General features: G+C 45.0%; 1 protein-coding gene across 1 annotated transcript in view; it reads left to right on the forward strand.

The window, feature by feature from the left end:
* The window catches only part of LOC126427938 (insulin-like growth factor-binding protein complex acid labile subunit), a 225,304-nt gene that overhangs the window by 151,205 nt on the left and 56,836 nt on the right, over window positions 1–17,263 (forward strand). The window contains exon 5 of the mRNA XM_050089830.1: window positions 12,761–12,968. Coding sequence (XP_049945787.1) covers window positions 12,761–12,968 — 208 coding nt within the window. The remainder of the gene's footprint in view (window positions 1–12,760; window positions 12,969–17,263) is intronic.

Raw genomic sequence — 17,263 nt, forward strand, 5'->3', positions numbered from 1 at the left:
AATACTGGATCTCCTATATTCTTCTGTTATGTCATCGGACAAACGATTCCCCTCGTAGACATCTGCAATGTATACTTTTCCCTCTCTTCTGAGTTTAACAGTACATTGCCTTTTGCATTCTTAGTCAATGGAAGTATTAATTCTGTTACTCAAAATTTGCTGTCAGTTGCCTTCAGCTACAACTACATGCATACTCCACAAGCCACCTGACGGTGTGTGGTGGAGGGTACCTTGAGTACCTCTATCGGTTCTCCCTTCTATTCCAGTCTCGTATTCTTCGTGGAGAAAAGATTGTCGCTATGCCCCTGTGTGTGCTTTAATCTCTCTAATTTTATCCTCATGGCCTCTTCGCGAGATATACGTAGGAGGGAGCAACATACTGCTTGACTCATCGGTGAGCCGGCCGGAATGGCCGAGCGGTTCTGGGCGCTACAGTCTGGAACCGCGCGACCGCCACGGTCGCAGGTTCGAATCCTGCTTCGGGCATGGATGTATGTGATGCCCTTAGGTTAGTTAGGTTTAAGTACTTCTAAGTTCTAGGGGACTGATGACCACAGCAGTTAAGTCCCATAGTGCTCAGAGCCATTTGAACCATTTGACTTCCCGGTGAAGGTATGTTCTCGAAACTTCAACAAAAGCCCGAACCGAGCTACTGAGCGTCTCTCCTGCAGAGTCTTCCACTGGAGTTTATCTATCATCTCCGTAACGCTTTCGCGATTACTAAAGGATCCTGTGACGAAGCGCGCTGCTCTCCTTTGGATCTTCTCTATCTCTTCCATATCACTCCTAACGCCTACTCTCAGATAATTTTTGGAATTAACTGCTTCCAGTTGCTGACCTGCTATAATGTAGCTAAATGATAAAGGATCGTGCTTTCTATGAATTCGCAGCACATTACACTTGTCTACATAGAGATTCAATTGCCATTCCCTGCACCATGTGTCAATTCGTTGCAGATCTTCCTGCATTTCAGCACAGTTTTCCATTGTTACAACCTCGCGATATACTACAGCATCATCCGCAAAAAGCCTCAGTGAACTACCTATGTTATTAACAAGGTCGTTTATATATACTGTGAATATTAATGGTCCTACGACACTCCCCTGCGGCACACCTGAAATCACTCTTACTTCGGAAGACTTCTCTCCATTGAGAATGACCTGCTGCGTTCTGTTATCTAGGAACTCTTCAATCCAATCACACAAGTGGTCTGATAGTCCATATGCTCTTACTTTGTTCATTAAACGACTGTGGGGAACTCTATCAAACGCCTTGCGGAAGTCAAGAAACACGGCATCTATGGCCCTCTGAGTCTCGTGGACGAATAGCGCGGGCTGGGTTTCACACGATCGTCTTTTTCGAAACCCATGCTTATTCCTACATAGTACATTTCAAGTCTCCAGAAAAGTCATTATACTCGAACATACAACTGATCGACGTTAGAGATATAGGTCTATAGTTCTGCACATCCGTTCGACGTCCCTTCTTGAGAGCGGGGATGACCTGTGCCCTTTACCAATCCTTTGGAACGCTACGCTCTTCTAGAGACCTACGGTACACCGCTGCAAGAAGGGGGGCAAGTTCCTTCGCATACCCTGTGTGTAATCGAACTGGTATCCCATCAGGTCCAGCGGCCTTTCCTCTTTTGAGCGATATTAATTGTTTTTCTATCCCCCGTCATCTATTTCGATATCCACCATTTTGTCATCTGTGCGACAATCTAGAGAAGGAACTACAGTGCAGTCTTCCTCTGTGAAACAGCTTCGGAAAAAGATGTTTAGCATTTCGGCCTGTAGTCTGTCATCCTCTGTTTCAGTACCATTTTGGTGACAGAGTGTCTGGACATTTTGTTTCGATCCACCTACCGCTTTGACATAAGACCAAAATTTCTTAGGATTTTCTGCCAAGTCAGTACATAGAACTTTACTTTCGAATTCGTTGAACGCCTCTCGCATTGCCCTCCTAACACTATATTTCGCTTCGTATAATTTTTGTTTGTCTGCAAGGCTTTGGCTATGTTTATGTCTGTTGCGAAGTTCCCTATGCTTCCGTAGCAGTTTTCTAACTCGGTTGTGTACCACGTTGGCTCTTTTCCATCTCTTACGATCTTGCTTGGCACATAATCATCTAATGCATATTGTACGGTGGACCTGAACTTTGTCCGCTGATCCTCAACACTATGTGTACTTGAGGTAAAACTTATGTGTTGAGCCATCAGGTACTCCGTAATCTGCTTTTTGTCACTTTTGCTAAAGAGTAAAATCTTCCTACCTTTTTTAATATTTCTGTTTATGGCTGAAATCACCGATTTTGTAACCGCTTTATGATCGCTGATTCCCTGTTCTACTATGGACGAACTGCTCATTGCAGTACCTGACTTGAAATAATCTATCAGTCAGATCGAAACCAGTAATCGTTATTGAAAGAAGTGGTGGCACAGACAATGTTCTCATTTCATTATTGAGACCATGATTCCTGAGACTATGATTCCTGAGGCATGGCTCAAATTTTTAAAATCAAGACCTTTTTGAATTGCCATCAAGATCTTCCGTGATGAAGCTGACCAACTTTCAGGTTGATGGCTGTAGTTACTTTTGATTACGTCTTTCCACAACTTCACCAGGCCTTATTGTCAGTCTGATACCACACACAACCACAGATTTGCTTTGGATTCCACGAAGGCAACAGCGCTATGGAGGTTCGTAAATGTCACAGACATTCGGTGAAGAAAGGCTTCAGTTCAGTACGCAGTAGTGCGAAGCCAACAGAAAAGACTGAAGCGTAAACTCTCCGGTACAAACACAGGAAGCACCTTCTTGCAGGTTACGCACATACCGAGAAACGAGACAATGCGTACTTGCGGCGTGCTTTCAATAGCGAAGTCGCGGAAAGGTATCAATTTTTTACACCAGTCGTATACCGTTTCCGTTACACAGTAACACTGTCGTAAAACACACATTTGTGACATGTTTGAAACTCGCTCAACAACACCCGGAAATTTTGTAAATCTAAGTATCAACAGCTGTCATATAAAAACGCGAAATCGTCATAACTGTTAGTATACAGCGTGACAATTATTGAACTGTATGAAAAAAACGTTAATTAGTTACGAACTACGCCATACACGCACTGTATTCAACTTAATATGTCACTACTGGTATTCGGGTTTAGGTTATGAGATGTTCGATATACCTGCCAGTATTGGCGATCATGTGGCGTACAGGAATAACAAAATTCTGCATGACCCGCAGAAGCGTCAGAACATCGATGCTGTCGATGACCTCCTGAATCGCTGTTTTCCGTTCAGCAATGGTTTGGGGATTATTGCTGTACACCTTGTCTTTAACGTAGCCCCACAGCAATGAGTCGCATGTGTTCAGATCCGCAAAATAGGCGGCCAATCGAGGGCCAATGCCAGTGGCCTCTGGATATCCCAGAGCCAGAATGCGGTCCCCAAACTGCTCCTCCAGGACATCGAACACAATTCTGCTTCGATGGGGTCGAGCTCCGTATTGCATGAACCACTTCTTGTTCAAACCAAGGTCACTTTCCATAACGGGGATGAAATCATCTTCCAAAATCTCCACGTACTGTTTCGGTAGTCACCGTGCCATCAACGAATATCGCCCCGATTATTCCGCGGCTTTACATCGCACACCACACAGTCTCCCGTTGAGGGCGAAGACACTTCTCGATCGCGAAATGATGGTCCTCAGTCCCCCAGATGCGCCAGTTTTGCTTATTGACGAACCCATCAAAATTAAAGTAGACTTCGGCTCTAAACCAAACCATACACCGCATACAAAGCTTGAGCGTCCTAAAACAGTCCAGAAGCTACGACGATTTTATTTCATATACACTCCTGGAAATGGAAAAAAGAACACATTGACACCGGTGTGTCAGACCCACCATACTTGCTCCGGACACTGCGAGAGGGCTGTACAAGCAATGATCACACGCACGGCACAGCGGACACACCAGGAACCGCGGTGTTGGCCGTCGAATGGCGCTAGCTGCGCAGCATTTGTGCACCGCCGCCGTCAGTGTCAGCCAGTTTGCCGTGGCATACGGAGCTCCATCGCAGTCTTTAACGCTGGTAGCATGCCGCGACAGCGTGGACGTGAACCGTATGTGCAGTTGACGGACTTTGAGCGAGGGCGTATAGTGGGCATGCGGGAGGCCGGGTGGACGTACCGCCGAATTGCTCAACACGTGGGGCGTGAGGTCTCCACAGTACATCGATGTTGTCGCCAGTGGTCGGCGGAAGGTGCACGTGCCCGTCGACCTGAGACCGGACCGCAGCGACGCACGGATGCACGCCAAGACCGTAGGATCCTACGCAGTGCCGTAGGGGACCGCACCGCCACTTCCCAGCAAATTAGGGACACTGTTGCTCCTGGGGTATCGGCGAGGACCATTCGCAACCGTCTCCATGAAGCTGGGCTACGGTCCCGCACACCGTTAGGCCGTCTTCCGCTCACGCCCCAACATCGTGCAGCCCGCCTCCAGTGGTGTCGCGACAGGCGTGAATGGAGGGACGAATGGAGACGTGTCGTCTTCAGCGATGAGAGTCGCTTCTGCCTTGGTGCCAATGATGGTCGTATGCGTGTTTGGCGCCGTGCAGGTGAGCGCCACAATCAGGACTGCATACGACCGAGGCACACAGGGCCAACACCCGGCATCATGGTGTGGGGAGCGATCTCCTACACTGGCCGTACACCACTGGTGATCGTCGAGGGGACACTGAATAGTGCACGGTACATCCAAACCGTCATCGAACCCATCGTTCTACCATTCCTAGACCGGCAAGGGAACTTGCTGTTCCAACAGGACAATGCACGTCCGCATGTATCCCGTGTCACCCAACGTGCTCTAGAAGGTGTAAGTCAACTACCCTGGCCAGCAAGATCTCCGGATCTGTCCCCCATTGAGCATGTTTGGGACTGGATGAAGCGTCGTCTCACGCGGTCTGCACGTCCAGCACGAACGCTGGTCCAACTGAGGCGCCAGGTGGAAATGGCATGGCAAGCCGTTCCACAGGACTACATCCAGCATCTCTACGATCGTCTCCATGGGAGAATAGCAGCCTGCATTGCTGCGAAAGGTGGATATACACTGTACTAGTGGCGACATTGTGCATGCTCTGTTGCCTGTGTCTATGTGCCTGTGGTTCTGTCAGTGTGATCATGTGATGTATCTGACCCCAGGAATGTGTCAATAAAGTTTCCCCTTCCTGGGACAATGAATTCACGGTGTTCTTATTTCAATTTCCAGGAGTATAGTTCAGTAACTGTCATCCAGTGTTTACGCAGTTATGAGGCAAGTGGTCTCTCTCATACACAGGGCCAATATTCTCCTCAAAACCTTCAAATCCGTCGAGCAGCCCTGCGTCGGTTTCCGTAAGGGCCATGTTTCTGAAGCATAAGTGAGAACTGGTCTAACAAGGGTTTTTATAAATAGTGAATTTTTTTGGGCGGTTGAGGTTCTTGACTCGGATAAATCACTCAAGGCGAAATATGCGTTATTTGCTGATATCAGCCTAACCTTGATTTCAGTTGAGATGTCATTAAAGCAAGTGGCTGTTGTTCCAAGATACTTGAAGTTACCAACTGTTTCAAATGTTTATCCATTCACACTGAAAGCTGACGGCGTATTGGGTTGATATGCTTTCCCACAGGCCATGTCTTTAGTTTTATCTTCATTTATCGTAAGGTCCATCTTCTTACTTGGTTGACTTAAGGCTGTAAAAGCTTCTTTCAGTGCTGGTACTGTTCGTGCTGTGATGTCTACGTCATCTGCATATGCTAAAATCTGTACTGACTTGTAGAAGATGGTGCCCTTGGTCTGTAGGCCTGCTTCCCTAATCACCTTCTCGAGTGCTACGTTAAATAATAAGCGTGCTAATGCATCTCCTTGACACAGACCATAGGGCATAAAGATGGGGTTGACGGAACGTCGAAACTAGTAGCCAAGTAAATATAAAATCGTAAGTACAGCTGGAGGAATTTCATTTTTAATAAAAATAAAAAAATACGAGATCCTGCAATTAGGTTCTAATTTTATGATGATTGTGTGTAGAAAAAAAGTTAATTTTGGATGTGCAAAATTAAAAACTTTGTTAATGATACAATTTGTACCGTAAGTTAATAACTGTAGTTAATTAGTCTTATAACCTTCTCAGGACACTACAATAAGATTTTCTAATTAATTGCGTGATTAGAATATGAGTTATGGTTTTTTTATAAAAAAGAAAATAAAAAAATTAAAAATTCAAATTTCTGGAAAAGTATTAATCCTGCATATTTTACTATATTTTTCAGTTAAAACACAGCTCTTTCGTTTTACACATGCAAAATTTTAGATTAGTACATTAATAAAAATGGCTGTAATAATTTTTTAAATAAATGTTTACATTTTCCGTTACATCCCCCCTTAAGGAAGGCAAGAACATTCCGAACAGAATCCTAGATATGTGTGTGGCTCGAGGACTTCTTAGGTAATAGAACACGGTATGTTGTCCTCTACGGCGAGCGTTCATCAGAGACAAGGGTGCCCTAGGGAAGTGTGATAGCACCACTATTATTCTCTTTATACATAAAAGATTCGGCGGACAGGGTGGGCAGGAATCTGTGTTTGTGTACTAATGATACTGTGGTGTACGGGAAGATACGAAGTGAATGTAGGATGATGCAAGATGACTTAGACAAAATTTATATTTGATGTAAAGAATGGCTGCTAGCTCTTAAGTGTAGAAAAATTTCAGTTAGTGCGGATTAGTAGGAAAAACAAAAGTTTAATATCCGGATACAGCTTTAGTAGTGTCCTGATTGACACAGTCACATCTTTTAAATTTAGACGTAACGCTGCAAAGCGGTATGAAATGGAACGAATATGTGAGAATTGTAGTAGGGAAGAGGAGTGGTCGACTTCGGTTTATTGGGAGAAATTTGGGAAAGAGTGGTTCACCTGTAAAGGAGACCGCGTATAGGATGCTGGTGCGATCTCTTCTTGAATGCTGCCCGAGTGTTTGGGATCCGTACCAGGTAGGATAGGAGGAAGACAGCGAAGCAGTTCAGAGTAGGGCTGCTAGATTTGTTATCGGTATGTTCGAACAACACGCTGGTGTTACGGAACGCTTAAGAAACGCGGATGGGAATCCCTGAAGGGATGACGACATTCTTTTCAATGAACACTATTGACGAAATTGAGAGAACCAGCATTTGAAGCAGACTGCAGAACGATCCAGCAGCCGCGAACATACGTTTCGCGTAAGGACCAGGCAGATAGGATACGAGAAATAAAAGCTCATCCGGAGGCAGACAGACAGTCGTTTTCCGTCGCTCTGCGAGTGGAACTGGAAAGAAACCAGGGTACTCTCTGTCACTCTCCTTACGGTGGTTTACGGTGTATGTATGTACATGTAGATGTAAATGAGTTACATGAACCTGAGTAACAGTAACTTTGCGTGAAAATATGTAAGAAAAGTGGCTTTTAGCAGCCGGCTATGCCACGCCCATGGGCATTTGGATCCAGTGTGTTATCATAGCACATAAATGTAGAACATCAAATAATCACACTTTACGCCAAATGGATGTACCTTAATTACACCAACTTAATCAGTCCTACCTTTCGTGCTGCAAATGACTGTTTTCTTTTTGAAACCCAGTAGACGATTTCCGACCCTTGCGAATACAGGGTTTCCAAGTGTGAGGGGTCTGACAGGAACTCTCATTAGAATCAAAACTCTTCATATGGACATATGCCCTATTCAGAATGGTTTTCAACGTAAAACACATTTAATGTGTGATAATTACTTGAAACCTTTAGCTGCCGACAGCTGTTGTTATACCTCGATGGAGACGGCAGAAAATGTGTGCCCCCAACCTCTACTCGAACCCGGGATCTCCTGCTTACCTGGCAGACGGTCTATCCACCTGAGCCACCGAGGACACAGATGAATATCGCGACTGCAGAGACTTATCCCTTGCACGCTTCCTGCGAGACCCATATTCCCAACTGTCCACAATCTACATATGTAGTGTACCTAATAGATATTTGCCCATCCACTCATTACTCGCGCCCACTAAGGTGACGATTCCCGTAACTATATATACATGAAGATAGTAACTGTTCTCGAAAGAACAGATACCATTGACGACCGTGCAGCTCCTTTAGAATAAATGATAGTTAATTGAAACCCTCAGCTGCCGACAGGTGTTGTTAATATACCTCGATGGGGACAGCTGAAAATGTGTGCCCCGACCTGGAGTCGAACCCGGGATCTCCTGCTTACATAGCAGACGCTCTATCCATCTGAGCCACCGAGGACAGAGTGGATGGGCAAATATCTATTAGGTACATTACATATGTAGATTTTGGACAGTTGGGAATGTGGGTCTCACGGGAAGCGTGCAAGAGGTAAGTCCCTGCAGTCGCGCTATTCATCTGTGTCCTCGGTGGCTCAGAGGAACACAGCATCTGCCATGTAAGCAGGAGATCCCGGGTTCGAGTCCAGGTCAGGACACACAGTTTCAGCTGTCCCCGTCTAGGTATATTAACAACACCTGTCGGCACCTGAGGGTTTCAATTAATTATCATTTATTCTAGAGAAGCTGCACAGTCATCAATGGTATCTGTTCTTTCGAGTACAGTTACTATCTTCATATATATATATATATATATATATATATATATATATATATATATATATATATATATATAGTTACGGGAGTCGTCACCTTAGTGGGCGCGAGTAATGAGTGGATGGGCAAATATCTACACTCCTGGAAATGGAAAAAAGAACACATTGACACCGGTGTGTCAGACCCACCATACTTGCTCCGGACACTGCGAGAGGGCTGTACAAGCAATGATCACACGCACGGCACAGCGGACACACCAGGAACCGCGGTGTTGGCCGTCGAATGGCGCTAGCTGCGCAGCATTTGTGCACCGCCGCCGTCAGTGTCAGCCAGTTTGCCGTGGCATACGGAGCTCCATCGCCGTCTTTAACACTGGTAGCATGCCGCGACAGCGTGGACGTGAACCGTATGTGCAGTTGACGGACTTTGAGCGAGGGCGTATAGTGGGCATGCGGGAGGCCGGGTGGACGTACCGCCGAATTGCTCAACACGTGGGGCGTGAGGTCTCCACAGTACATCGATGTTGTTGCCAGTGGTCGGCGGAAGGTGCACGTGCCCGTCGACCTGGGACCGGACCGCAGCGACGCACGGATGCACGCCAAGATCGTAGGATCCTACACAGTGCCGTAGGGGACCGCACCGCCACTTCCCAGCAAATTAGGGACACTGTTGCTCCTGGGGTATCGGCGAGGACCATTCGCAACCGTCTCCATGAAGCTGGGCTACGGTCCCGCACACCGTTAGGCCGTCTTCCGCTCACGCCCCAACATCGTGCAGCCCGCCTCCAGTGGTGTCGCGACAGGCGTGAATGGGGGGACGAATGGAGACGTGTCGTCTTCAGCGATGAGAGTCGCTTCTGCCTTGGTCCGAATGATGGTCGTATGCGTGTTTGGCGCCGTGCAGGTGAGCGCCACAATCAGGACTGCATACGACCGAGGCACACAGGGCCAACACCCGGCATCATGGTGTGGGGAGCGATCTCCTACACTGGCCGTACACCACTGGTGATCGTCGAGGGGACACTGAATAGTGCACGGTACATCCAAACCGTCATCGAACCCATCGTTCTACCATTCCTAGACCGGCAAGGGAACTTGCTGTTCCAACAGGACAATGCACGTCCGCATGTATCCCGTGCCACCCAACGTGCTCTAGAAGGTGTAAGTCAACTACCCTGGCCAGCAAGATCTCCGGATCTGTCCCCCATTGAGCATGTTTGGGACTGGATGAAGCGTCGTCTCACGCGGTCTGCACGTCCAGCACGAACGCTGGTCCAACTGAGGCGCCAGGTGGAAATGGCATGGCAAGCCGTTCCACAGGACTACATCCATCATCTCTACGATCGTCTCCATGGGAGAATAGCAGCCTGCATTGCTGCGAAAGGTGGATATACACTGTACTAGTGCCGACATTGTGCATGCTCTGTTGCCTGTGTCTATGTGTCTGTGGTTCTGTCAGTGTGATCATGTGATGTATCTGACCCCAGGAATGTGTCAATAAAGTTTCCCCTTCCTGGGACAATGAATTCACGGTGTTCTTATTTCAATTTCCAGGAGTGTATTAGGTACACTACATATGTAGATTGTGGACAGTTGGGAATGTTTGTTTTTGGCCTAGTGGCACGCACGTATGTGCCCTACCAACATAAGCTCTTAGACGTTTTATGCTAACTCAACACACTTCGTTGCTTTTGAAGTCTTCGTTCGAGACGTCTTTCTGACAGTAAACTGGCCCGTTGAACGAGCAGCTGTCCATGATGTTTTGTGAAGGTAGTTGTGCGAGGACTGAGTGTGTATCAGATAGCAGCATCACTTAACTGAGTTTGTACATGAATTGGCTAAAATGACACACATATATACTAATGAAGATTGTGTAGATATGGTATATGTAAACGGTTTCTGTGATGGGAGTGGTCCAGTTAGTGTCGATGAATGCGGGCAGCTTTCCGACATGTCGAAAACCTCATCGTAGAAAGTTCACCAGAGTTTTCGGCACATACCGTGAAAGAGGTATGGTTCCTAATTTTCATTTCCTACGTTGAGTAGTTCAACAACATGTAGAGGAATAGAAACTCATTGTTAAAATGATTTAGCGTAGTGCTACTACCAGCAAACGGTGTGTTTCTGAACGTATTGGACATATGCCTGCCGAACATTACATGCAGAAAACGTGCATCAGTTTGGCAACGTATCCACAACCTTCACATAGGTGAGAATGGCACACGACTGTGCATATCACTATCCCATGACTTTTCCACGTCAATGTATGTATATACTTTCATGCCGCCTATGTCCCTCCTACCGTTCATTAGGGTAACGTGTAAAAATGAGAAGTGAATTTCGTCATGAACCTTTCAAGATTTTTGGTAACAATTTTAAACGACCACTTGTCTTTATATAGTAGTATACATTAATACCTATATTAGTATAGTATATTAGCACGTAGCACATACGAGGGGCATTTGAAAAGCCTGTGCAAAAAAAAAAAAAAAAAAAAAAAAAAAAAAAAAAAAAAAAGGAAACAAACTACTTACTTATTTGGGATAAAACTTTTTTTATTTCGACATAGTCTCCGTTTAGACTTATACAGTTCATCCAACGCTGTTGTAATATGTTGATACCTTCCGAATAATAGGAACTGTCCAAGTCTGAAAATCTCTGTCCCGCCAGCCATTTCTTCAAATTGGGGAACAAATTGTATCCCGAGGGAGCCAACTCTGGAGAATAGAGGGGATGTGAAACGAGCTGGATTCCTATTTCCATCAATTTTGCGACCACAACTGCTGAGATGTGTGCTGATGCATTGTCGTGATGGAAAAGGACTCTTTTGCGGTCCAATCGCCGGCGTTTTTCTTGCAGCTCGGTTTTCAAACGGTCCAGTAACGATGAATAATATGCACCTGTATAAGTTTTACCGTTTTACAGATAGTCGATGAGGAATATCCCTTGCGAATCCCAAAAGACAGTCGCCATAACCTTTCCGGCCGAAGGAATGGTCTTCGCCTTTTTTGGTGAAGATTCTCCCTTGGTAACCCATTGTTTATTGTTGTTCGGTCTCAGGAGTATAGTAATGTATCCGTGTTTCATCCACTGACGAAACGACGCTTAAAGTCCTGCGGATCCTTCCTGAACAGCTGCAAACAATCCTTGCAACACTTCACACGATTCCGTTTTTGGTCAAGCGTGAGCAATCGCGGAACCCATCTCGCGGGTAGCTTTCTCATGTCCAAATGTATATGTAAAATATCATGTACCCGTTCATTCGAGATACCCACAGAACTAGCAAACTCACGCACCTTTTTCTTTCATCCATCACATCATGGATTTTATCAATGATTTCTGGAGTCGTAACCACCACAGGGCGTCCAGAACGTTCATGATCACTTGTGCCCAAATGGCCACTCCAAAAATTCTGAAACCACGTATAAACTGTTCTAATCGAAGGTGCAGAGTCACCGTAATATTTATCAAGCTTCTCTTCAGTCTCCTGAGGCGTTTTGCCTTTCATAAAGTAATGTTTAATCACCACACGAAATTCTTTTTCGTCCATTTTTTGACAATCATTCGATTTCCTTGATTCACACGAATGCCAAACACAAAGAAATAGACCAATATGGCTGAAACTTGGTGTGCGTTCTTTCCAAAGATACTAACTAAACATGACCTGGATACGCGCCGGTGGTGCCATCTCTCGGACTTTTGCACGGACTTTTCAAATGACCCTGGTTGTAGTACAGTACGCAGTATGTTACAGGATAACAAAGTAAAGTGGCATATAATAAGCATGTGGTATACTATAGTATGTAATATATTGTAGCGTATATACCATATTAGTCTATTAATACACAGTACCTGACTGATGGTTCATACTGTAACTCAAAATTGAGAATCAGTCGCGTTTTTTGAATGAGATTCGGAAGCATGGATGTTCATTTATAAATCCAGTATTTGCTGTTACGGCGCCTTACTGCAAGATGCAGATGGCGCCTGAACAACTACAGGTTCAGAGCAGAGTTAGGAAACGTTGACGGTGGTTGCATATGGAGACTTACAATACTATCCCATTACAGTACAGTGCTATGTTGATAAAGGATCCTTTGAACATTTACATGCTTCCAGTTCGACTTTTGCGTCGACGCCACTGCTGGAGACTGTGGACTTACGCAGCAACATGTTGACGTCACTGGAGCCTGGGACGTTCACCGGCCTCAAGAACCTCAAGGAGGTCATCCTCGAAGATAACCACCTGTCCTTGCTTCCGCCAAAGACCTTCGGAAGCAACCCCAACCTCGTGACCCTGATGCTGGGCAAGAACAGTCTGACAGAGGTGAGGAGTTGCATAAATTTACTGTCTAGCAGCTAGCCAAGGAAAGTAAACGCGGTTCTTACATGATTTATGGGGAAAATATTCACACATAAGTATCGAAAATTAGTATTTCACTCTACAGTGAGTGAGAGAGAGAGAGAGAGAGAGGGTGGGAGGAAGGAATAGAAACAGAGAAAGAGAGAGAATGAGAAAGAGGAGAGTTAGTGAGACTGGAGGGAAAACTAAAGAGAGGAGGGAGAGTGAGAGAGACAGGTGTGGAAGAGAGAGTGGAAAATGTGAAAGAGGAAACTGGGTAAAATAGGGAGAGAGGAGAAGGAAAACAGGTGACTGGACAGATGGATGAAAGGGAAGGAAAACCATACAATAGTTTGAAACTATGATTAAAATTGTCACACCAGTGGTAACAACCTGAATTCTTGCCTCTTGTAGTGTCATGGGATATTTTTTTCCACCTAACCTTCGATGCCACACCAGTGACGTTTACGAATGATATGAGACGGCAAAGGTAAAAGATATGGAATATGGAATTGTACGAGAAGTCAGGTCTGGTTTCTAATAGATTTTGGGGTTTAGATGATGGTTCAGGGTGTCCGTTGCAATCAAAACTAATAGATCCCGACCTCCTCCCATTTAGAAATATTAGGGCCCATCAACTCCAGGCTGAAGAAAGCATCTTTCACCTAGTTTGCTTAGATGGAGGAATGTGGGTTGCTGTAGCGACTGTAACCTCGATGTATCGAGGACTCCACCATTGGAAGCAGCTGCTGGTATGCCAGCAAATGCTAGTAGTATGTTCCCTAATCTCCACTCGAACATCGCTAAAATTAACTTCAATGATCTTTCATGCCAAAGGTCATCTTTTTTGGGAAAAGTCATCCATCACATGTCCTTTCCAACACTTCCCATCTAGAAGCGACCCCTTATTTGATGGCTAAAACCGTGGGCTTTTTTCAGGATTTAGCTTCAGAGAATCTCCTACAACAATTCGTCATCTGTTTGCAAGCTATTTGGTCTCCTAGCTTCGATGACAGACGAATTCGTTTCTCTCAGCAGGGGTAGCCAAGAATGCAGCTCGCAAGCTGTCATCTGGCTTGAGTGGGACAGCGCCCAGCCCCGCTGCACAGTTCGCCCACCACCATTATAGCTGTCTGAAAGTGAGGTGGGGGGAGAGGGGAAAACTGAGAATGCACCGAATTTAGATGACAATTCAGTCGCATTGCGTAGGATTTGGTTTTATATTTCACATTTCTCAACATCACAGATCTCAAACAAACAGAAATTTTGAGTATTGTTTATTTTTGCAACTTTGAGGACATTATTTTTATCTGATACAAGCTGCCGGCATACAGACAGACGTAGACAATTTCACAGATTTTCGCACTCAGGTAAACGTGACCTATTTCGTTCCATAATGGACAATAGGTATTTCACACACATGTTGATCGAAATATTGCAGCACTTTCATAACTTCATTCTGGAAATGTAGAAACTCTTTTTGGGGAAATCTATGTAGACATCCTGTACAGGTTTTTAAAGTGAAAGGATTAGACTTTAAAACGGGAAATACACTGCAGTTAGTTACATCCGCAAATGCACAGGGGCGCTTTCAACTGGAACTATAAGCAGTGTCGTAAACGGATATCAGGTTATCAGTGTCCTCAAAACGTTTAGCAAAATTTCCTTGTAATTCTTTCAAGGACATAATGAATTCTTCAGACCACACATTTCATTTAACGCCAGTGAGCTTACTGGACTGGACTGTGTCCTTATTTATCCCTTCTACAACGCGGTTTTCTTCTGAAATGCATCCTCATCAAATCAGAAATAAGTATTTTTAGTATATTGCAGCCCCGTCAGCATCTGTGATAGACTAATATATTGAAAAATCCGCCTCAGTTGCGATAATTTTCTGGTCTTTACCCAGGTTTCGGCTAGAACAATGTAGCCTTCTTCAGAAGAATAAGATTACTGTAACATGCCAGAGTAAGGCACAGTCAGCATTAAAAATTAAAACCCATAGTACTGTGGTACCATGTTTTAATTTGACTTGGTACCACGGTACCATAGGTTTTAATTTTTAATGCTGACTGTGCCTTAGTCTGGCATGTTATAGTAATTTTATTCTTCTGAAGAAGGCTAGGTTATTCTAAGCGAAACCTGGGTAAAGACCAGAAACTTTTCGCAGCTAAGATGGATTTTTCAATATATCAGAAATAAGTTGAAACTTCCAGGCAGATTAAAACGGTGTGCTGGACCGAGATTCGTACCCGGGACTCGAGTTCGAGTCTCGATCCAGCAAACAGTTTTAATTTGCCAGGAAGTTTCATATCAGCGCACACTCCGCTGCAGAGTGAATATCTCATTCCAGAAATAAGTTGTTTGTCGCCTTACAGTGTCTTACAGTGGGCAGTGAAATCCACTTGGAAAGCGACGTCTGTAATGCTCTCTGGATATTCTAATTTTTGTTCCTGCTCTTCTGTTTTCTTCACCAACGGCTTTGCTGCAATGGTAAGACCGGACACGTCTATCAGTAAGATTGGTGACCATCTTGCTCTCCAGAGTGCGGTTGGCAAACGGGGTGCACTCACCCCTTGTGAGACCAATTAAGGAGCTACTTGACGGAGAAGTAGTAGCTCCGGTCACGAAAACGAAAGGCTGCGAGAGTCGTGTATTTACCATATTCCCCTTCACATCAGCATCCAGTGACGCCTATGGGTTGAGGATGACACGGTGGGCGGTCGGTACCGTTGAACCTTCCAAGGTCTTTTGGGACAGAGTACCTAGTACTATGTTTTCCTTCGTGCATTCAACAAAAGCGCCTTTTAAATCGAAAAATCGTTCCGGGCTTGCTTATTGACTTAACCAGCGTACTTTGCAATAATATATAGTGTCTCCAAACTCTTCGTCCAATTCAGTCCACAAATGTTGCAACTGGCAGTGGAATAACACGATGGACGTCAAATGTTAAATGCCCAGGTTTGACGATGCCACTATGGCTGCAGTACATTAGGACTTTGTTTTTATGAAACAGATCTGATGATGGTCATTATGGACCGAAACCGGTAATGCGTTAACAAAAGTTTGTGACCATAGACGTAAAGTAAAGGAAACTTACGTTGTTGTATGACTACACAGTTGCCGAACAGTCACTGGAAGCAGTCATTTACATGAAATACTTTAGAGTGTGAGTATGGAGCGATTTAAAGTGGAGCGACTGCATAAAAATAATTACAGGTAAGGCAGATGTCAGACTGGGCGTCATTGGATGAATCCTCAGGAAATATGCCCACACACAACCCATACTTGAATACTGCTCGTCAGTCTAGGATCCGTACCTGGTAGGGTTGATACAGCAAATCGAGAAGATCCCGTGAAGAACAACGTGTTCCGTTGAAGGTTCATTTGGTGTGTGTGAAGCAGTCACGGAGACGTTCAGGCAACTCTAGTGGCAGAAGCTGTAAGAGAGGCGTTCCGCATCACAGTGCGGTTTACTCTTGAAATTCCGAGAGCGTACATTCCTAAAAGTTTTCAAGAATACATTACTCTCTCCCACGTATATCTCGAGGGAGGGCAATGAAAGCAAAACATTGAGGTTTGAGTTCACACAGAGAGTTAGCGATAATCCTTCTTTCCGCAAACCATTCTGGACCGGAACGGGAAAGTGGGGAAATGACAGTGCCCCACAAAGAGTCCTCCACCACACTCCATAAGGTCACCTAGATGCTGTAGTGATTCTGATTATCTCCCAAACTGAATGGGAATGATTTGATGAACATTCTACAGACAAAAGGATGTAACTTCAATCCAATTGAAGAAATCTGCGACACCAACAGGCAGAGTTCGTACATCTTGGACCCAGCTCCACCTCTCATCTACAATATATATATGCAAGCTTAGGTGATGAACGAAAATTTGTACGAAGGCCGGCGTTCAAACCCAGATAGAGTGATTGGGAATCTGGATTGAGGAGGAAGACATGCTAGAGTAATTAATCAAATCTACTGTGCCAAGGTTGTGTAATGGTTAGCGTGTCTGCCTAGTAAGTAGGAGACCCAGGTTCGAAACCTGCCTTTCAGAAAAATTTTAATTTGTCGGTTAAGTTTGCATATGTATAGCGAAAATGTTTGAGACTTAAAAGTCTCTGGAATCATATACACTACTGGCCATTAAAATTGCTACACCACGAAGATGACGTGCTACAGACGCGAAATTTACCCGACAGGAAGAAGATGCTGTGCTATCCAAATGATTAACTTTTCAGAGCATTCACACAAGGTTGGCACCGGTGGCGACAC

This window comes from Schistocerca serialis, chromosome 12 (assembly GCF_023864345.2).
Source record: "Schistocerca serialis cubense isolate TAMUIC-IGC-003099 chromosome 12, iqSchSeri2.2, whole genome shotgun sequence".
NCBI classification, from domain to species: domain Eukaryota; kingdom Metazoa; phylum Arthropoda; class Insecta; order Orthoptera; family Acrididae; genus Schistocerca; species Schistocerca serialis.